This window comes from Rhea pennata, chromosome 12 (genome assembly GCF_028389875.1).
Source record: "Rhea pennata isolate bPtePen1 chromosome 12, bPtePen1.pri, whole genome shotgun sequence".
NCBI lineage: Eukaryota > Metazoa > Chordata > Aves > Rheiformes > Rheidae > Rhea > Rhea pennata.
In genome coordinates this window covers 8,879,518-8,901,567 of record NC_084674.1, presented here as the reverse complement: position 1 = coordinate 8,901,567, position 22,050 = coordinate 8,879,518, and the positions used below count along the sequence as shown (strand labels likewise).

The 22,050-nt window shown below is 42.9% G+C and overlaps 1 protein-coding gene across 8 annotated transcripts in view; it reads right to left on the bottom strand.

Moving 5' to 3' along the window:
* CADPS (calcium dependent secretion activator) overlaps positions 1–22,050 on the bottom strand; it is a 239,860-nt gene that overhangs the window by 108,875 nt on the left and 108,935 nt on the right. For all 8 annotated transcript variants that reach the window (XM_062585365.1, XM_062585363.1, XM_062585362.1 and 5 more), the window contains exons 7-9: positions 9,799–9,910; positions 4,398–4,537; positions 1,338–1,404 (exon numbers count right to left, since the gene is read on the bottom strand). In XM_062585365.1, coding sequence (XP_062441349.1) covers positions 1,338–1,404; positions 4,398–4,537; positions 9,799–9,910 — 319 coding nt within the window. The remainder of the gene's footprint in view (positions 1–1,337; positions 1,405–4,397; positions 4,538–9,798; positions 9,911–22,050) is intronic.

Sequence of the window (22,050 nt, the reverse complement as noted above, 5' to 3'; positions counted from 1 at the left end):
ACATGTATCATGTCATGTAAATCATAAATCCTTTTTACCACTCCAGGATGGATTTTCTTGCCTGTCACATGGATTAGTGCTATACAAGTGGCAGTGAGAAGCAGGGAATGCAATTCAAGTTTCCTCCTGGGACAGCTGAACTTAGATTAATAATTAACTCAGAACAAACCAGTCAGTTCTCATGAGGTGATTTAGAACCAGAGAAACCAGCTGTGTAATGTGGCAGATGGACCGCATGGACTCCTCCCCTTTTACTGGCACAGAAAAATCAACATGCGAGGGTGCGTTATCGGAAATGTGGAGTCTGGCGCATCTGGTTTGCACCTCGCTCTGTTCTTACACATGGGTGAAATCCTGGCCCCGCCGGAGCAGACCTGCCATCTGCTTCAGATGCTCCAAGTAGGATTTCACCCTTTGACTTGATTGCTTTCAATTTGTGCTGGCACAAGACAATAGTCAGATCCCTGTTACTCTCTCTGTCAGAGCATCTATGGTCTGGACAATGCTTTCTCACCACAGGACCCTGCACGAGGCTTTTCTTCTCATACTCAAGAGATAGTAAATTCTGGGGAACCCAGAGAGGAGCGAGGGAGAGCGGGACCTGAGAGGACTCTTGCAACTTTGTTTATGAGGCTAGTGTGAAGATAGAGCCACTCAACCTTGGGGCCCCTGACTTCTGTGGCTTATGCAGCACTCTCAGGCCGCCCTTGGGACGGGGAAGGGAGGGAAGATCTAATGTGCAAGTAATGATTGTACGCTTTCAGATCTTAAAGTACATTTTCTACCTGTTTCTTTGAAATTCTTAACATTGACCAAATATACAAATCTGCCGAAACTGAGAGGGCAGAAAGTGAAAAAAGAAAGGAAAAAAAAAGAAGAAAGACACTGAAAAATGATCAATGAGAGCTGCAAACGATGAGAGAGTAATGAACATGAAGGGAAAATAAAGTGAAATACTGACTTTGATGTAGCCAACAATGAAACTTCTGTAGATTGAATGAACTTAAAATTTTACCCAGAGGCAAAAAAGAGCATTTACACTGAAGTACCTGCAGCCAAAATAGACTGAGCTTTCCTCTTGTCTCATTAACTCCTCACTAAAATTGTTTCTCTATTTCATCAAGCATTCAGTTGCCTCAGGAATCTCACGGCTAGAGGTTTGTAATTGAGATATCCTTGAGAAGATGTACAATATTTTAGAAAAAGCATTGACCTAACAAACACCTTATGCAGAACCACAATTCTGCATCAATTATGCAGCACGGAAAACATTTAGAACAAAGACTTAAATCAACAAACTTCATGATTTAAGATCAGCTTCTAGTTAAACTGGTTACCTGGACCAGGACAAAGAAACGTTTCTTCCATCTCTTCCAAACATTTTTACCAATGGCCCATAAATATCTAGAAGAAAAGAATAGGTGAATTCAGTACACAAGTGATTATATATTGTTCTGTTGCTTTTTTATTTATAGCTAGAAAATGAAGCTAATGCGCAAGCAGGAGTAATTACAGGAGTCTCAAACTAGGCAGTATCACTGAATGTATTTATTTCTAGCCTAACAGAGTAACCTGTAAAGAAAACGACACAAAAGGTTCCCAGTCTTAATGTTACACAGCATTATTTCTCTCTTCCCTTTTTGTCTTTTACAATTTGCTCAGAATTTAGAAGCCCTTCAATACTAGTGAATAGCTACTACATGGTCAGATGGGTGAAGAATACATTTACAATGAAAGAACTAAGGAAAAGAAACCCAGCAAGTTGCTTTAAGCCTTCACAAAACCTTTTGGCTGATGGCAGCTGTCAAACAGAGGCTACTTAATACATCAAAACCAGTTCAGGGGATCCCAGTAAACACTGGACTGACTAAACCAGGTCACTGTGCTGAGCAGCTTAAGATGAATTCCTAGAAATCGCTTGGCTACAGATATTCAGGCAAACTGAATACTTTCTAAGGGGGAGTGAATCCACTACCTTTTACAAATGAAGAAGAAACTTTTAAAACTAGTATGAAAATTAACATTTAATCTCTGTGATGAAGCAACAGCTGTCGTGCTGAAATACTGTAAATATAGTGGAAATGCCATACTAAATATAAACACAAAGACAGCATTCAGTATTAATATGTTTCTGTATCATTATAGTTACTTTGGTTCTGAAACAACACATAGAAAAACAATTCCTTTTTTTGTTATGCTGGTGCTTCTTCGTGCCAGAATAGATCCAACATACGCACATATTCTTGGTGAATGCTTAAGCCATGTAACTCCATATATCATGATAATGTGGGCACTTAGTCCTGGGCTTAGAGTTCAAGAACATGGAAAATATCTGTCCTAGTCCCAGAGATACTCAGACTTTCGCTAGTGAATCCAGAAGGGCCAAGATCTGATTCTTTATTAGTTCTGCATAAGAGAATAGTTTCAGAGTTCAACATATTAACCAATTAACAATTACAACATAAAAAGTTATTATAATTTACAGAGTCTAGAATCATGAAAGTGCTCTTGGAATATAATTAGAGATGCTGGATGTAATCTTTTAACTTCATCTTTATATTCCATTTTAGACAACTTTCTATCAGCTCTAATGGATATCCTATTATGATTTGGTATTACTGAATACAGTCCATTAAAAACAAAGGCCAATTTGTTTATATTCCTTCCTGAAGTAACTCTGATTTGCCAGGAGACCTAAATAAGATGCCACGAATGAGCGAGATCCTGATCACAAAATAGCTAAGCTTATACATCAAGAAGATAAAGCCAGTTTTATTGATAAGTATTGAAACTAGAACTTCAACAGCAGGCAGCTTAGAAAGCTCCTACACAAAATGTGTAAAATGCTCAGAGAGTTGATCAGTGTATACATGTATATACTGCACAATAATACGTGTTGTTGTATATGAACGTGTAACATGGAAAAGACTTTGGCCAGATTCTGCTCTTGGTTATGTATGGGAAAATGCAGAATAATTTCAAAATGGTCAATTACTCCAATATTTGTGCATGGCTACATGCAGGAGCACAACTGAGCAGAACTCGATTTTCATGAAGTCTTGAGTTATAGAGCAAGTGCCAAAATAATCTGTAATGCACATTAATGGACCAGCCAAAGCAACTATAATCAAGAGAAAGACAGCCTCAGTTATTGTAACAAGTGAAAATTATAAACCGCATAGTTTTAAGCAGTCTCTTGCAAATCAAATATTAGGCGAAGAAAGCATGCCAAAAGGCAGGGCTGCTCAGACCAGTTGCTATCAGATGCTCTTAGGGAAACAAACACGGCATGTGAATGGTTCTTTTCTGCTTTTGCTGCCTGTGATTGCATGGTGGAAAAATCAAGCTTTGCATGTGCCTATTGGCTCTGATTTCATTAGCAGAGAAGACAAGAGAAGGAATTAAAAGAAAGATGAGTGATTCAATCCATCTAATAATGATGAAACAAAACACTATGAAAATAAAGTTACTTTTATAGTATTAAAACACATTGCAAAAAGAGTTAATCAAACCAATGACTTTCCTAGAGAATTACTGTAGTAAGTTTTCATCTTATCCACAGCTCTAAAGAGTAAAGAGAGGTAAGCCTTGCCAATGGCACTAGCTGTATCTTCCCTTGAATGATTTAATTTGTAATTACAATACTAGCAAAAAGTGTATATCAGAGCTTGCTTCCTGGAGCCAGTAAAAGACAGGGATGATTCCCTTTTGGCCAACTCAAGACACATTAAAGAGCAAAGGAATTACATCAGTTTGAATTTGAAAACTTCATTTCTGCCATAAAATGTCACAATCTTGTCTGCCCCTGTGAGGCAGGAAGACTGAATCCCAGGAGGAGACTGGAGACCTCCCTACCCAAAAATCCTCTGATATGCATGTTTGGAGGGGAGAGGTTTCCCTTTTAACCTTCCAGATCATTATTCCTAGCTACGCTCTCTTCCCCTATTACAGGCAACTATGTATTTCTGTGCAAATAATAATGATGATCACATTTCTTCATACTTAAGAGTTTATTTGAAGCAAAATGTGAAGCGTTTTTTTGGGGGCGGGGCAGTTCTGAGAAGTCAATCAGGAAAAATCAGAGTAACTTAGGAAATTATACCAACCTATCAATAAAGAGTTATGCAGTTGACTCATTATCTCCTTACAGAAAACAATTTCCCAAGGAATCCTGTTTAAAATTTAAACTGTTCAGCTGATATGCATTAAAGAGACTATACTAAGAACATGTAAAGTGCATTACAAATGATTGAACTAATGCTATTTCTATATTTACCCTTCTTCTGATATTTTGTGAACTTGAGAGTCAGAGTTTTTCTTTCAGAATCTTAAAAAAAAAAGAAATTTTCTAATATGCATTCAAAACAAATTCAGTCCAAATCAAGGCAAGTGTTTACCCAGAGTGCTTCATGTTTTGAGGTTTATCCATTCGCACTGCAAGCTTGATCTTCAGATCTTGATCTGGGCAGTTTTTGGAAACAGTCATTTTGTGCCACTCTGACTGCTTTGGGCTATTTGGAGTAGGGTGGAGAACAACCTGCAAACATCAAAACCAACAATGTTAAAGAGAAGAAATACTCACTAAACAGGTTTTAACGAGGAATAAAACTACATCAGATGAACTGCATTCTTCCGTATAAGTCAGCCTAAAAATTTCTATTCACATCGGCGAGGCTAGCTTTTTTTGGTGTTTTAATATACACTTGTTATTCTGAGATTAGTTTACACATTCTTTGGCTGCTCTACCCACTGTGTCATTTTTCACGGGGTTGTGCAGAACAGAAGTGCATTATCTTGTTCTATCTTGCAATCATTTAAGGAAAGACCATAGGAAAAGAATTTGCAGTTGTCCAGGTAAGCCAGTCCAGAAGCAATGGTGGACTGATGTGACTAGTAGCAAACCAGCAACAACATCTCACTGAGATTGCCTACTGCAAACCTCCATTTTCAGAATCATACAGCCCTGTCAACCACTAACCCTTTGACATTTTCCATGTGAGGTACACTGTTTCAAGTTTTCAGAAAGTTTTACCTAAAATGATTCATCTACTGTTACGCATCAGGTTGTCACGAAGCTACTTTGATTTTCTGTTTATAGATAGGACTGGATGCAGTAGACGACATTTCAGATAGGTCAGTGTACTTGGCGAGGGACTTCCCAAGGATTTGTCATCACCCTTGTGAGTCCCCATAAACATCCTCCTCTGTGCAACATTTTTTGGTTTACCTCCCATGCCTAGTTCCCCTACAAGTTCTCTTTGCTTCTTGATCTGCACATGCTTCTTGAAATGCACATAAAATATAGGCATTGCATTAGCACAATAAGTAAAATTTGTATCACATACTGTGATATGCGTCATTGCAGGACTCCCTACTTTTATTTCATGCAGAGAGAAAATGATGGGACAGTCTCCAGCTAGGGTATATCAGCGCAACACAAACGATTTCAGTGGAGCAGTGCAGATTAATACCAACAGAAGTGCATGGCTAATCAAAGAAACTGTCCGAAGAGGCGAATAAACCTTTCAGGCCACATATGTGCTTATTCCACCCACTCATTTCTCCTGCAAAGCAGAGCAGCTTCCTCAGACAGCGAGTCACAGCAACGCCAGCATGGTCAGTATATTCTCCCAGAACCACACTGCATTATCCACTTCCTCCTGGGGTATCCACGTGTATCCTTTTAGGTGGCTTAACTCTGTGACTGTAGGGTATGTGTATGTATGGATAAAAGCACAGAAGAACCACAGCTGTCTTCAAAATAACAGTCCTATGTCCATTCCTCTTCCAACCATACCACTCTTCAGGTGACATTACTGGGTGAAAATTCACTTAAGTCTCCACTGCTTTGCAGTGAGATGACTTTCCTTTACATCCATTAACCTTTAGGCAAGAAAATTCTTTTACAAATGGCTCTGTTCACCCTCATTATTTGCTCTATTTCTATCACTCATTCCTTAGTCATATTTAGTCCATACAGCTGCCAAATTCGAGCACTGCTTATGATCTTATATTCCACCATTTTCAACTTTACCGCTGAGTCAACAAGCTAGGGTTTTTTATACCAAAATGTCCTTGACCCTCTGATGAATGCTTTAAAAAACTATTTTAGTGACTTCTCCAAAGCCTGAGGTTAACACCAATAGAGTCTGTATTTCTTCCTTATTCATCATCATTATTTAATACTCTTTGTATTGAATGAGATTAAGGCTTTCTCTGGCAAGAATCTGAAGCTGTTATTGGTTATACAGAGTAACTGAGTAACTGTGGCCTCCAACATATCACTCTTGCAAAAGACTGCATGTTAGCAAAACCTGATGATCAGAGATTAGCATTATTATATATTTTTTTCTCCATTAGTTTCAATCAAACCTTTTGCAAAGCTGTAGGTGGGAAAGAGGAGGCTAGTGATAAAAATACCTACCAAAGGTGTAAGTGGGAAAGAAGGTGTTAGTGGTATAAATACCTGCTGGTCTGGGGACGGATCCCTGCCCCTTTCTTGTTCTCAGCACACAAGGCTGATGGTCAGCAGGGATGGCTGTGCCTGTTGATCCCTGAACGCTCCCTTAGTGCTGCACCAATAGAAGAAAAGGGCAAAGCCTAGGGAAAACTGTCCTCCAAAATCTTCCACAGCACCAGGAACATAGATCCTCCATGCAAGATGGTAGTAGAAAGATGGATGGGCCTGAACTGTGAACAGCACCTAGAGCCTGCCACTGCGAGGCAGGTTGTGCAGCCCCACAGAGGCCCTGCTCTAAGCCGTAGCTCTCAGCAAGGCAGCAGCCACTCCGTGTGTTTGGGGTACTTTTTGCTTTCACTGATTTCTAACTCATTTTCATCAAAAAACTCACAAACTTTGTTCAGTGTTGCTGTAATTCACAGCTCTTCCCCTCCTTGCTCTTGGTGGATGAAATCTTGGCACGGCTGAAATCCGTGGGAATTTTGCCACTGGTTTCAATAGGGCCAGGATGTATTCCCATGGCTTCAGCTGCCCATCCAGCAGTTTAGGGCTTGGGAGCTTTTTCCAGCTCTTCTTTTGATAAAAGTGGTGAAATGAGGAGTGCCGGCCAGTTGCCAACTTAACACTTGCAATAGAAAGTGCGCATTGTAAATGCCTGGCAGAGCACAAAGCTGCTTCTCAAAGGGCAGCCAAGCAAGGGTGTTTTTGTGCACACAACTGCCCCTCAGAGACTTTGCTTCCCTCCTCTCTGTTATCAGACAGGTTTGTGCCCATTTGAACAGCTAAATCAGGGGCTTTAACATGCTCCTGATTTCATTATTTCATTAAAAAGAAATCCTGATGCAGCCCGATCAGACACGCGTCATTGCGAAGCTGCTCCAGGCACACTGAGTGTCCCTTTGAAGTTCGGCTGACTCAAAGCACTGGTGGCCATGGTCCAAAGGAAATCACCGTCCTGCTCTCTGCACTCGCTGGTGCTGGCCCACATTCTTCGGATTTCAGAAGCTTAAAAGTGGAGTGATGGCTTCCTGCTGGAGTGGGAATTAAAGTGCATCGGGGGGCTGGCTCATCAGCATTTCAGGGCAACAGGGGTTGCTTTGGGGCCTGACATCTTTCTTAGAACAACATGCAAAGCTAATTGCTTTCCAAGACTAGCGAAGTCAGCACTGCTCAGCGCTGCCAGTAGAAACAAGACCTACAAAGCAAGTGGTTCTACATCAAGTGTAACCACTCAGGAAAAAAAGCCCTGAACAGCATTGTGGATGACTTGGTGAAAAGCTCTGCTCAGCATGCTGCAGCAGATAAAAGGAGGAGACACAAGGTGTCGGGCTGTCTAAAGAATGTAGTTTTGAAAATAATCCTGAAAATATTATGATGTCGTGCAATAAAGCAACTGTAGGCCTTCAGCTGGAGTACTGTGGTCTGTTTGGTTCTCTTGGAAAGAGAAAAAGGATGTATAGAAAGGAAGGATAAAGTTCTGGATGAGAAAAGTCTGAAGAGGCTGGTACTCTCTTTGAAGAGAAGAGTGAAGAGAGGAAAGGAAGATAACTTTGCTTTTCTCTCTCCCAAGTGCAAGAACAAAGGATGTTTGATGAACATGAATACACAAATCTTTAAAATGAAGATAAATTACATGGGACCAAATCACCCGCAGAGGTTTCCATGATAAAGATATAAATCAGACCAGCAATTCACTTAGATCAGCAAACCTGAAAGAATACTTGGCACTTGTATGAATACTAAAAACATAAAATTACATTAATTAAGACTACCTGTTGTTTTATGGGATGCAGACTCTCTGACAGCCATTGACTGTAAGGGGTTAGCAAGAAACATCGCAACAACAGGTTAGATCATAATTTCTTGGACTTGCCACAAGATCAGAGGCTTTTTCGGCTTTAGTTGTAGACAAAGTAGAGAGCAAGGTGTGCTGTAGAGCTGGCCAGACAGAGCACAGCCTGCTTCTGGAAATCATACAGTCCATGCTGAGCTGCTGCACAGGAAAGTGCCAAGTCATGTGTAAGGTGCAGCCTCACTTCCTGTGAACTGTTTTTTATTTGGTCTTCACTATGCTAGGCTTCACTAGGCTTCACTCAGAAGAACGGACCTGTTGTCAACTCCCTTGCTGATTAAACAGTATTTGCTCTTCATTTTGCATGTTCCTACTCTCTTCTCTAATGTTACAAAGTTGCAACGTGGCTGTGGAGCCTCCCTTGTGGTATCATCCTTGGAAACCCAAATTGGAACCCGTGAGGTTTCAGCCTGCCATGACTTTGAGGTCAAACTATGGGTTCCTTCACAACTTTTAGCTTCCCTCTACACACTCAGTTTGAGGGGATGTCTCTTGGGCTTTTCTTCCTTGGTAGGATTAAAAGGCTGCACTCTGCAGGTGTTGTACAGGCTGCTAATTGTAACTTTTTTCTTCCCCACTTTGAGTGCAGCTAAAAAGCCATGGACACCTGTCCATGTCATGGAGGTGGTCTCCTTTGTAGAGGGAGGACTGTTGGTACAAATGCCAATCCCAAAAACATGAAGAGTTGAGGAAGAGAATGCAGGGAGTTTGCTGCAAATTATGGTTGAGGCCAAGATAGGTTGTGAAAAATAACAGAGACTAACTTAAGTGTCCCAAAGCTACGGAAAGGTACCATCTACAGCTACACTGCAGTTGCAGAACTGGATAGCCACAAGCCACATATAGCAGGGACCAGACCAGGGACCACAGGTGAGAGGCAGAGATGGAGCAGAAATGTCAGCTCCAACAGTGGCTTCACAGCCAGCGCCAGGGGAATCTTAGCTTTTGCTGACAAGAGTATTGGTGGATGAAATGAACTCCTACATTTCACTTCTAGTCCAGGTCATTCTAAAGCCACAAGTCCTGAAGGAGCCAGGATTTCAGCCTTTTGCAGTAAGTACAGCAGTCAGGGCTTTCAAATGCTCAAACTGTGCACTGGCTCTTCAGTAGATACGAGAGCAGTCTAACACTTTCTTGCTAAATTTAAATTCCCTTTTTCGCTTCAGTATAATCCCCCTTTCTCCCTCAGCAATGTCCATTTCCGTAAGCGACTTCTAAAGCTTTCCGGACTGCCAGTATCACACACAAGATCCTCTCCCTTTGCTTAGTGTGGGCACAGCCAGCTGAAATGCTGCCATTAAAAACTAACAACAAAGACAGCATGCGAGATGCATTACTTTCCAGCAGTGCAGAGCTTGCTTTTTTCTCTCCTGAAATTTGGCAAAAAGCACAGCATGTTGTGCTCCAAAGGTATTTCCGTACAGGAGATATTTCTCTAGAAAAGCAGGGCAAGAAGGAAACATTATTAAACTCAAAATCTCCTTACCCTCCCAAGCTCTTTGTCCTCCAGAGCCAGCACTCCTGTGCTCTCCGTGAACAGCTTCACCTTCACTGCTGGAAGCGCGTGTGTCGTTGTGAAGTCTCCTTGGGTGCCCCAGCTGTGGAAACAGGGACAGAGACATGTTTAACTCCACTGGCAGGTCAGTGGTGCTATTGCTTGGGCCTGCAATGGTTAACAGAAGTACTGTGTCTGCCACAAGCTGAAGTGGCTGGGCTCTCTGAGTGACAAGGGCATTAATTATCTTCTTAGAGAAATGCAGGACAGATGTTTAGAAAAGCCATGATGGTTCTTTGGGAGAAAAAAAAAGGGAGTATTTTGGAGCAGCATGAACCCAAATTTAAGAGAACTTACTTATTTAGAAAGAACAGTATGCCTCCTGCAGTGACAGCCTTTATAGTTGTAACAATTTGAGATCTAGGACATCTGCACCTTGGACATCTATAATTGCTCATGTCTCTGCTCTTCCCTTGGCTAATTTATCTATCCTTTCTGCATTCAAAGTGAGGCTTACTTTCTCTGAAGCCATCCCCATTTAACCTGGAACCTATTTTGAGTCCCTGGACAGCCTTCCAGGTCAGTCCAGCTTTAAGCTGGAGCCATCATCTCTGAGGTAAGCCTAGCTTGCTGAGAGCACAGAGCAGGGTGCTGGATCCTTGGGAACAGAATGGCAGTGTTCAGGACGCCTCTCCAACTAGGCAATGAATCGAGAACACTGCCTACTATTAGTACTCCACAAGGCATCCCCCAGCCGGTACACTAGCTTGGGAAGCAGTGATATGGAGGCTGAATGAACCACGGTAAATGAAAAACTCTTCCAGATCTGCAAGTCTGGACGCTTCTGCAATCACAGGCTTCTGAGTGTGCAGAGCAGGTGAACTAGTTCTACGTAACATGTTTTCTCCTCTGACCACTCCGCAGAGCTGTGCTAGTAACAGGTACAACCACGCAGAAGAGTGGTGCGCAGGAGCTAGTGAGTATGCAAGGGGAAAGACACTGCACGCTAACGCAACACTGAATCCCTTCTCGAGAAGTCTAGTACCATTAAAGCTATTCACCTTCAGTTGCAATACAGTAGGAAAATATTTGCAAGCACAGGTCTCTGGGGAATACAACCCCAGTAGCTTCAGTGACCCAGAGATACAGAAGGCTCTAACCCACAGTCTGCTGACATGTATGGCAAAACAGGAGCCCTCCTTGCAGCTGATCTTTGCTGCTGGAGTCCATGAGGCTCAGGCAGAAATTGCGGGGCTTGCCTGGCAGAGGGAGGTTTGGTGATAGGTCTGAGGAATTTTCCTTGTTAAGGCATTTTACAGGTCCATCTCCTCTGGATGCTGGGAGCAGCTTTGAGGACAGAGTCTCAATTTGGCCACAGCTCATGACATTTTGTCTCCAGTACTTTTCCTCTGCGCCCTGCTCCTGTGATAGAAAGCACGGCTCTTCGGGCTGGAGCAGAGAGATGAGTGTGCTTGTCCATGGGCCTCTGCAGAGATATAGCACACCAGTGTCCCAAATCTACAGCGAGCAGCTGGCTGCAGCTGGGATCGCTGCCTGGTAATACCAGCAAGTGGCAAGGGCTCCTCTGAGCGTCCTCCTGGGATGGTGGTGGCAGCTGGGAGTTGCAGCTGATGCCTGCCAGGAAACTCTCCGCCACCCCACCAGCCCGGCCACGCTCCCTCTGCCCAGCACAGCAGCTGAGCCCTTGATGCTCGCAGCCCATGACCCCAGCCCGGCCCGCAGGTGCTGAGCACAGGGGAATCATTCGTGTCAGGACACCATGTCGCAGTGTCCCCCACCCTCCTGGCACTGCATGAACGTGGCAGGAACGTGGCAGCGTCACAGCGTGTGCTCCTCACGGTGCCCAGTGACTCGTGCCGCTTTATGCCAGAGGACAACGTAAGAGTGTTGGGTGCGTGCCGTGCAAGCGCTGTGCTGCGGCAGCAGACTTCGTCTGCACGCGGCCGGTTGCAGAGGTACCCAGGGCTTTGCAGGGTGGCGCGTCCGGAGCTGAGGCCCACGGCCCCTCAGTGCTGCTGCCTGGACGGAGACAGGGCTTGTTCAGGGCCTTCTGTGCCTTGGAACCACGGTACGCCGAAAGAGACGGCACCCCTTCCCTCTCTGCTCGGATTAGCAGCATTCCTGCTATGATTTATATACGGAGCCCTCTAGTCCACTTACTCCTTTTCTTCAGCTAAGTGGCAACGGCAACCTGCCCGTCTCTAGGGAGTCGTGCAGATCTTCAGGACCTATCATTAATCCCTCCTGCAATTTTTGATGTTTTTCATCTGCTCAGCAGACTTCACCAAGCCTCGCAGTCCGCTGACCAGCAGCAGCCTGTGCCTGAACTTCGAAGGCCCCTTTACTACTAAAATCGATACACACATTCAGTCTTTGGGTCCTTCTGACCTCTTAGCATCCTGAGCTCAATTTGGTTTCGGCCACAAGAGAAATAGTCTCTTAAAGCTCCCCAGAACTTGCACACAACAGTAAGCTTTGATTTAGAAAGATCACAGGCAAAAGAAATTTGTGAAATGCAGGTACATTCAGCAACCTAAAGACCATGGCTTTTCAAACATGGTCATGAAGACTATTCTACACAAGTGCTGCCATTCACATGAATATGATAAATTATTCACCTAGGTGAAGCTTCCCAGGTCCAAGGAAACTCTGCCCTTTGGCCAACAAGCACAAGACTGAAGAGAGTCACACAACAAAGATTAAGTAGAATATGAACTAAAGCCTACTTACAAGCTTAAAAGAATTTAAAAGTAGCAATGCCATTGAGAAAAGAAAAAAAACCTTTATATACCAAGAGTTTTTTTAAAAAAATCATACTTTTATGTCTGAGACTTCAGAGCAGTGTCTTAACCTTTGTTTCTACAACCTATAAAGTCAGAAACTTATTAAAAAAATAAAGCCATACTTAAACTTCCAGACAAAGCTAAGCAAAGTACTACTAAAATGGCCATAGCCCTTGTTAGAAGAGAAGGGTTCAGCATGCTGAAGGGCAGCGGGGAAGAGCGAGCTTTTCAGGCAATGCCTCTGGACACCTGGCCCGGGGTGAACTAGCCAATACGAAAAGTTTTTTTTTCTTTTAAAAAAAGTCATTGAGAACTAGATTTCTGTGCTGATCCTAGGGACCCTGAAAATTCATCACACTTTAAAATTCAAGCAAAGTGTTCATGCAAGCTTGAAGAATAATCACCAAACCTGCGCTTTTAAAAAATTCAGAGAAACAAACAGCATGTAATGAGCAACACTTCAGCGTGATGTGACTGTATGTGATACAATCTAACATACCTTAGAGTCAGATGAGAGATTATACCATGTCCTGCTAGTCATTCTCTTAATGACACTTTCTCATTTTACACTGTCTTCAACCTAGATCCTCCGCTCAAGAACGGCAGCTTCCTTGAAATGACTGGGAAAAACATGTGGTCCAGACCATGTATGTTCCTCAGACATCAACAACAGTGTTTTTTGCATTTGGAAATTATTGGGAAATATAATTTACTCTTTCCAGTGCACAAGGAGTATGGCTTGATGCTCTGGTCTCTCCTGGGCAAATCTAGTCCAGAAGAGCTGAGTAGACAAGCATATTCAGGGACGAGCTGATTAACCAGCTTGGTTTCTTTACTGACTTTACTCTAAAGTTTTCTCTCTCAGTGTCACTGTTCCACATTTCATCTTTTACGTTGATGCATCAAACTGCTATCAGTGCCAGGGAGCAGAGGTTTGCCATAAATTATCTACAGTGTGACACTGCCAGTCAGAAGCCCCCAAATTAAATCTTTTCCATGTGAGATCCATCAGCTACCTAATAAATGTTTTACACATGAAACCTAAAAATAGCCTTATTTTCTAATTGCAGCTTCAGGTCACAGAGTATGTTTTCTCTCTTAAAAAATTACATTGTCACCAGTAGGGACAATTAGAATCTTGCCTTGGGTAAGGAGAAAAAAGTAAAAAAAAATCCAACCTTCCGCTGTGTATTTTGACAGCATCTGCTTTATAGAACTCATATCTCTGTTTACTATTAAAAAGCTCTTATTTGCTGAAGCATTCCCAGACCATATGTTATCAACAAATGTTACTAACCAAATACAAACAGTAATTTTCATTAGGTTTCCTTCATGAGAACAACATTAACCACAAAGGGAATAAATGTTTCAAATGAAAGTAAACATACATAGCAAACTTTTGACAACACTGTGGTGCTTACATATTCATAATCAAAAAAGCCATGAAAATATCCACACCGACAAAAAGAGACCATTAGAAGTTGAGTTTTGTGCAAGCTGAAGGCTATGATGACGTCATTAGTTGCTATAGCGACGCTCAGCATAAAGCCATAATTCATGTCACCAAAACATGATTAGTATTCAATCTACATACGCACTGTATCTGTGCTGCGTATTAAATTATTGTTCATAAAATTAACTCTGGACAGTAGTTAGGCATTAGAATCTTTTGAGGGAATGACAATCTAATGGTTTCATTTTAACAATTAACAATTAAACAAGTTATCACTAAAGGAATTATTTGTTGAAAATGCGCCTTGGGACCCATTGGGACTCATGAATTAGCCAGGCAAGCTTGTTCGTCCCCATGTCGCAGAACTCATTCTTACACTTTGATGCAGTAACATATCTGTAAGCCAGGAAAAACAATGTCATTCTGGCCAAAGGATATACACAGATGTCACAGAAAAGAAGCAAGCAAGCAGAAAATCCTGACAATACTTTCTCAGTTAGGAACACGTTAATTGTCTGAACTCCACCTGAAACCCTCAGCTTAGCATTTCTTATCGCCTAATGTTCTTCAAAGCCTGGAGCTGGCTGAGAAATAACGCCAAGCACAAGGACTTTGCTAAAATTATAGCTCCATTTATGGCATCTCCGCTGTTCCAGTAGTATCACTAGAATCTACTGGTGTCTCTACAGTTGCTAGTTAGGCATCAGACTTAAGATGAGTAGCTAAACTCTTCTTGCCACAAAGAATCAGAGGATGAAATATACCACAATGTAGCAAATGCTGCCCCTTATTTTACCTTTTACAAGCAAAATAAGTAGATCATCACTGCAGACTTGGTGCATAAGCTTTAGGGACAAGGACCCACCCAAAGGTGCCAGCCAAAAGCACTGAGGTTTTTTCTTGCATAAAATGTTCAATGACACAGATCCAGCAGGTGTGACTGGATGACAAGGCAGGAAGGTCAGTCTGGTCCCTCACTCTCTCTATGGGCTCGACTGACATGGAGCGCTCGAACGATCGGCTTACCTGTCTTGTTTGAGGAGCATTCAGGCTCTGCCCTCACTGGCACACGAAAGGAAAGCAGTGCCATTACTGGTACAAGTGCCAGGCTGCTCAGACCAAGCTGTTGCATGCTATGTTTCAAGCAACATGTTGACGGCCTTCTGGCAAACCTTCATGTTGATGTTACACAGCCCTCCTCAATTTACAGACAAAACAATTAAGACCACGTACTCTCCTCACCTTGCTGCTGTATCAAGCTCTTACTCCTTCACACCATAAACTCATTATGGAAACATATCTCTTTTTGCTATGGATGTTAAGTGCCTTAAATCTCAATCTTTGACTGCAGTCTCTGAGTGCTACCAAAATGCAAACACAGAGATAACAACATCAAACTAATATGTAGCCAAAAACTACAAAATCATTCAGAGGCCATGGCACTGCTCTGTTAAAATGTGTGATTAAAATAATATTTGGAATGTCCATAAAGCTTGAGCAAAGTCCTGCAAGGATTCTTGTCCTGATGATACATGCAGCTCACACAAAACAAGACAGCAGTATCCATGAGTCCAGCTGTTTTTCTCTATGAAATCCCACTTATGTGGCCTAATCCAAGATTTTCTCAGCTGTCCTTGAGAGAAACTGATTTAATCATTTCTATTCACCTCAAGTGTGTAAGTTCCTCTAACGGAAACATTAGCACCAATGGTCTCACAAATAGTGAACATACATATTAATACCCAGAGGAATGCATTCAGTCCTTTCATTTCTGCACTGTTGTCTCTAGCAAGTCTACTTAGCCTAATTTAAAACAGTGAGCCTTCTCCTGTCATTGGTCTTGTAACTTGATCTAGCTGTAACATTGAAGCCTGTGATTTCTATAAATAATGAACAAGTACAACTGAATTATATTGCTGTGCCATGAATCACCCTGCTAACCAGCTCTGCCTGTCAGTAGGCTAGCATGGGAGCAGCTGGAGAGTGATTTGCTTTAGACGGGGCTGACATTTAAACACGACATATGACCAGTTCTCATGGGCTTCAGAACTGCCAGCAGACACCTTTTCTCTCTCTCTCTCTCTCTCTCTTTCTCTCTCTGATATATTTATTGAAAGAAAGTTGCTTGCTAGTTAGCATAGAAGAAATGTGAAAAAGTCAGAAAATCAATCCAAAGATGTCTATTAGAGGACAGCTATACTCTTCCCTCAAAGGGTTAACCCCATGGGTGGATCATGCACAACGTACGCAGCAGTATCCTGGGTCATGACACCTCTCTGTAGGAGAGGCTATGTAATGCTCAGCAAAAGACAGGCCTTTGTGCCTTGTCCCTGCAAGCTTAAAATTTAAGTAAAAAGTCTTACAGAATAGATAGCTCTGTATATTCACCGGATTTGCATTATGTATTGAACTATCTGCTCAGTATCACTTTTCAAATGCAACTAGAACATGCACCAAAGTAGCAGCAATGCCAGTCCCCTGGCAGGCCAGCAGCACTCCCTGGGGAACGTGAAACATCCCCAAGCGCAGCCGTCTCCTCACCGCCTCCCTGCACAGCTCCGGCCACGTGGATCACTACCAAACGACACTCGCTTTTCCTGGTAAAGATGGTTGTACGTGGCGGACGCAGGTTGATCAGTCTGAAGGACACTTGTTATCACGGCTGGTACAAGATTTGCAAGGCCATTTTAACCTCATTTGCTGTCAAAACAGGATCTGGTGAAAACGCAATCACTGGCTAGTCCAGCTCCTCCTTTGCTCGTTGTCCACCTGCCGTGGGCTGGTATGGGAAGGAAAAGGTAGTGCTCATGCACCACACCTCATGCACATCCCTCAGCTCTTCTCTAAGGGCATTACTATCAGAGTGCCTGCATACTGCCTGATATATTTGTCGTTTGGGCTCTGTCTGGGGGCTGCAGAAAGCAAGCTGACTATGAAGTCCAGTAAGAGAGTGGCACAAGCAATGCCCGCGGTATACACTGCATGGTTTTTCGGGAAGTATGTGCCAGCAAGATCAGCTTTTACTGGGTCAGTGCCTCACCTTGCATGCATGTGATGATTTTAACCCAGCCTTGGTTTCCCCACTCAGCACAGCCATGGTGCCTGCAGGAACTCTGTTCTGAGAGTCGCGAAGTCTGATCATGCCTGATCATCGAGAGGCTGAAGTGCTACAGTCCTGGTTTAGTTCTTCTGAAAATCCTGCCTAACAAATGATGATTTTTTTTTCTTCTGCCCATTCCTCACCTTCCAAAAGCTGTCTTTTCAGGTAGTAGCCTTCCTTTGGGCTACAGATCATTCACAAGTGAAGCTCAAGCACAGGAAAAACAAAGCTACAGGGCAAGCACTCCAGAAACAGCGCTACCCTTCCTTTATTCAGGTGATGGAGTAGGTGACGCCTGTTTCTCTGATTTCATTATGATACAGTGAGCACAGACTTACCCAGCAGAGGAGGAAAACTTCATGCAATGATTAAATTAATTACATTAAGATGATAATGTTCATTTCATTTTTGAAAATGGGTATTTGTACATTTCTAGGACTGACATAATTTATACAACATCACCCATGTGCTGAACCTTTCGCCAGCAGTTGTTGCAAGAGCAGACAACTCGCTTTGCAGGAAAAGAGTTAGCGAGGCGGTAAACTGGCAGATGTGACAGTACGGACGCGCCTAGACACACGGCGGCAGCAGGCACTCAAATCTTCAACAGGTGGGTCACAGAGAAGTAATAAAGTAGTAATAGTAAAAAAAGGATAATACATATTTTTTGCAACTCTCAAGGGTACTGGCAATGGATAACACATTTTTCCTTTATGTCTTTGGGATTAAAAAAAAAAAAAGGACAAAAGGCATTAGAAGAATTCCGAGTTTCTTTAGGCTCCACAAGAAAACCCACAGGCCCTGGGTCACACACGGCAACGACTCACCAGACTTCCTCCAGATGTGCTGACAGTGCACCCCAGTGGAGTGCAGCTTCATGCACAGCTCAGTTTCTGCGGGAGAATTCCCACAAAGCACAGCTAGTTTGGGGATACTTGCAAAAAGGTAAACATATAGTTAAAAATGGTCTGTGACATTTTGTAGCAGGATTACAGAGTTAGATTTAGGTCAGCTGAATTCTTCTAAGAAACATAATCCAGTGCATGATACAGCACCTCAAGAGACATCATTACTTAAAGATTAAAAAAAAAAAAAAAAAAAAAAGATTTACTCAGAAACAAAATATGGTGCTAAGTAAAGAAAACAGAGTAAAAAAGTAAGCATAGGCCGACTGCTGTATGCACCAGTTCCTCAGCCTCATATTGCAGATCAAATATATGAGGTGGGTATTTTGCCATCATCATCGGCAATCCACTGCCAAAATGCCTTTTTTTTTTTTTGATTTCACATGCCATAGGGGGTATCAAAGAAAACTATGTCTTTGAGGAAAGGATTTTATCTTCAGCTATTAGAAGAGGATAACTTGACATAATATAGGTCACAATCATGGAAATGTAGCTTGGATATTTAAAATACAACCCAGTTAGGGGTTAATCAGTGACTGACAGCTGGAGTTTAGGGTCCAGTTTGTCTCACCCCAACTTAGAGGCTGAAAAGAGATCAAATGAATCTTGCCCTAAAATCGCCCCCTTTTCCCTCTGCTAAAGAGGGGTGCCAGAGATGGCGGCTGTAGATACACAAAAAAAAGATTTGAAATGACAATCTCGAGGGATATATTTAGAAGCAGAGAATCTTCTGTGTTTCTGCTTCAGCAAAAATGCCCTGGGCTGGGGAATAAAATTCAGGTGTTAAGAAAGGTACCTTTCTGTTCTGCATCCTTAATAACAATGGTTTACATCCTTAACACAGTTTGATTCGCAAGGCTGTGGTCAGCCTCCTCCGAGATTCCTCCCACTGTGGGTAAGCTTGATGTGTTTACACACCTTCAAAACAGAATATCGGAAGTGACACAGATTGACATTATGTCCTATTTTTGTTCAGACCTGTTTTCTCTTTCTTTTTTGCAGATCAATCAGCCTTTTAGGCCCCTTCCTGCAGAAGAAGCTGAGTTGAAGCGGGAGTCCCAGCACAAACAAATTTGAGTCCTTCTAGACTTTCCTATATAGTCTTTCTAATGACGATAAAACCTGCCTGCACTGATGTAGCTATCGTGCAAGTGACAGATGCATCAACACCCTCATATACACAGAAGCTCTGGCCTGGCAGAAGTGGCTATGCCTGCTTCCCCTCTGGAGCCATGCAAAATCAATACAGACCACACCTCTGCATGGAGCACTGAAATCTACCGTGATGGGATCACCTGATGGCTCTCGGAGTAAATCCATGGTTTTCCCTGACACATTAATTCCTTCCTGCTTAGCATATAATGCTCCCTCTGCTAAAAAAAAGCTTCATCAGTAATTCCTCTGCTTATGAAAAGGGTGCTTATTTGTCCCAAATCCCCACTGCAGAAAGAGCTACGGCATTATGCAAAAGGTAGGCAGAGACAACAAGCCCCTAAGGACAGGGTTTCTCCTAGCAGCAGCTAAGGTTTTCGTCAAAACTCCACCATTCTACAGCTTGTCCATTTTTTTTTCTTCCCACAGCTCACAAACACGATGTAAGTGTCATGCACACAGACACCATCTTGTTTAACATCATGCAGCCGGCAGCACCAGACAGCCGATAAAAGGGATCATCTCTCTCTCTCCAAGCTTTGCAACTCCTACATCTGTAGGCTTGCTACAGCAGCACTACTGCTGCCAGATAAGATAGTAGTATGTCTAAGAGAGCACCACATCTGCGTCCTTAGAGTACGTGGTGCAGAAGGAATGGGATAAAGCTGACAGCCTGCAACAAAGCAAAGCCAGTGAACCTCTGCTCTTGATCTGCTTGTGGCTCACAGCAGATCCTGTAGGCCACGTTCCTGTGCCAGCACCACATCATACAACAGGAGCTGCTGAAGCTGATGATGGTGCTGCTTGAGGACCCTGAGAAGGATGATCTTTACTATACAGAAAACACAGAGCTTGATTTCAGCATAAAGTATTTCCTCAGCATAGGTAGTGTTACATGAAAGTTGCAAGAATGGACAGAAGGTGGATTTAAACACATAATAGCTATTTACGGCCACGAGATGGCATTCCTGCCCCGGAGATGTCCCTCTGACATGCCAACACCCAGCATGCTACCACCAGGCTTCACCCCGTGTGCTCAGGACCGCACAGCATTCTCAGCCTACCTCCATGCCAGGCTGCCCTTTACTGCAAGAAGTGTTGTATCTGGCTTGGGTGAGAATTTATGGCAATGCTATTCAGCACAATCTTCAGGGTACTTACAGGAAAAATAAGCAGAATGATTACTTCTCAAAGGCCCTGTGGTCTTGCTTAATACTACAGTATTACAATTAGAGGAGAAAAGCTCAGCAGGGGAAACAAAAATATAAGCCCAGCAACATTTTACTAAGAGGTCTGAATAGAAAAAATAATTGCTTTTGGAAGAGTTGCCTACTGTATGTGTTTTACAGCACTTTAGCAGTATATCTGCTTTGGATATGACAAGAGTCAAAGTCTCATTCACATGTGCACATTTACTAGCTGCAGGTGTTACTATTTCCTCTGTAAGGCCATTGCAACTGAACACACGTGCTTAGCAATGCTTCCTTTTGCCAAATCAGTGCAGAGATGCACCACTAAGCCACAGATCTACTCACGTGAGAGAACAATTACTTGATTTAGAAGTAATCTTAAAACTTATCATCCTGAAAAAAACAGAGAATCCTGAAAATGCACAGGGGTATCTGTTACTTCCCAGTTAGATAAGGCATGGTGATGATTTGGACTTGCTAAGGTTGTGTGCTGCCAGCTTTACTGACAGTTGGTGTCTCCCAAGCACAGTCCATGGAAAAGGAGAGAAGAATCCTCTGCCTGAAAACACAGGTTAGTGTTTCTGCCCTGACGCAGTCCAGTCCCTCCCTTATTCAGCAGGGACGAGCAATGAAATACTTCCTAAATGTAAACAAAGTAGAAAACAGTATAAGGTACCCTTTGAAAATCAGCTATAGAATGAAACAATAGCTGTGATGCTGTTTCCTGTTTTTGTATCACCACCTACATGGTCACTGTCCCATATTCTTCTATGTCAGGACACAGGACAGGAAGTCCAGAACTGACCATACAAGAGGAATTGGATTTATCTTGCCCAACATTTGATGGCTAAAAGTTATGTTTGAGTCAGCCATCCAGGCACCTTCTGGATCAATGAGGATGAGTGGGCACTTCCAGGAGATGATGCTCACCCATCCATCTCGGTTATCCACCCTGTAATCGGAGGAATTGCCCTTGAGAAGTTGGCCCATTTCTCTGCACTGATTACAGAGGAAGCTTGGACAATTGGCCTGTCCTTAAACAGTTAATTACTAGCAAATGCTGCTGGAGATCTCTCATTTAGTAGACCAGAATATGAGCATTTCCTCTGCTGTGAAACAGAAGCATTGCCCTACCTTTACAGATAGGAAATCCAAAGTAAGGAATGAGACTGCCACCGGTCCAAGGATGCACAGCCACTAAGAACAGCTAGAGCAAATATGCTAACACCATGTCTTTCACTTCTATGTGAGATCCAGCCCTAGCACAGGTAGTTTGCTTCTCTGGCCTGACCGGACTGCAAGGCTTAGCAACTTGCAGGACTTGCAGGAGTTTGTCCTCCCAAAGCTTCTCTCAGCGACCGTAAGTGTCTTGCAAACCTGTTCCCATAGTTCTGAGGGATCTCACAGCTGCCCAGCTGCAGTAGCGGTTCTGCTGTGATCTCCCTTCTCACCTCCTTTAAGCCATGGAGTCAAAGACACTCCAAATGTTCTCAGCTGGCTTTGCTTACTAGGCCTTTTGGCAAAAGGCAGAAAGACCAGTGAGTCAGATAAAGCACTTCCATGTGCTGTGTCCTGCCTTTCATGGACTCATTCATTCTTACCTTCTGACACAGCTTAGAGATGCTCTGGATTCAAGAAA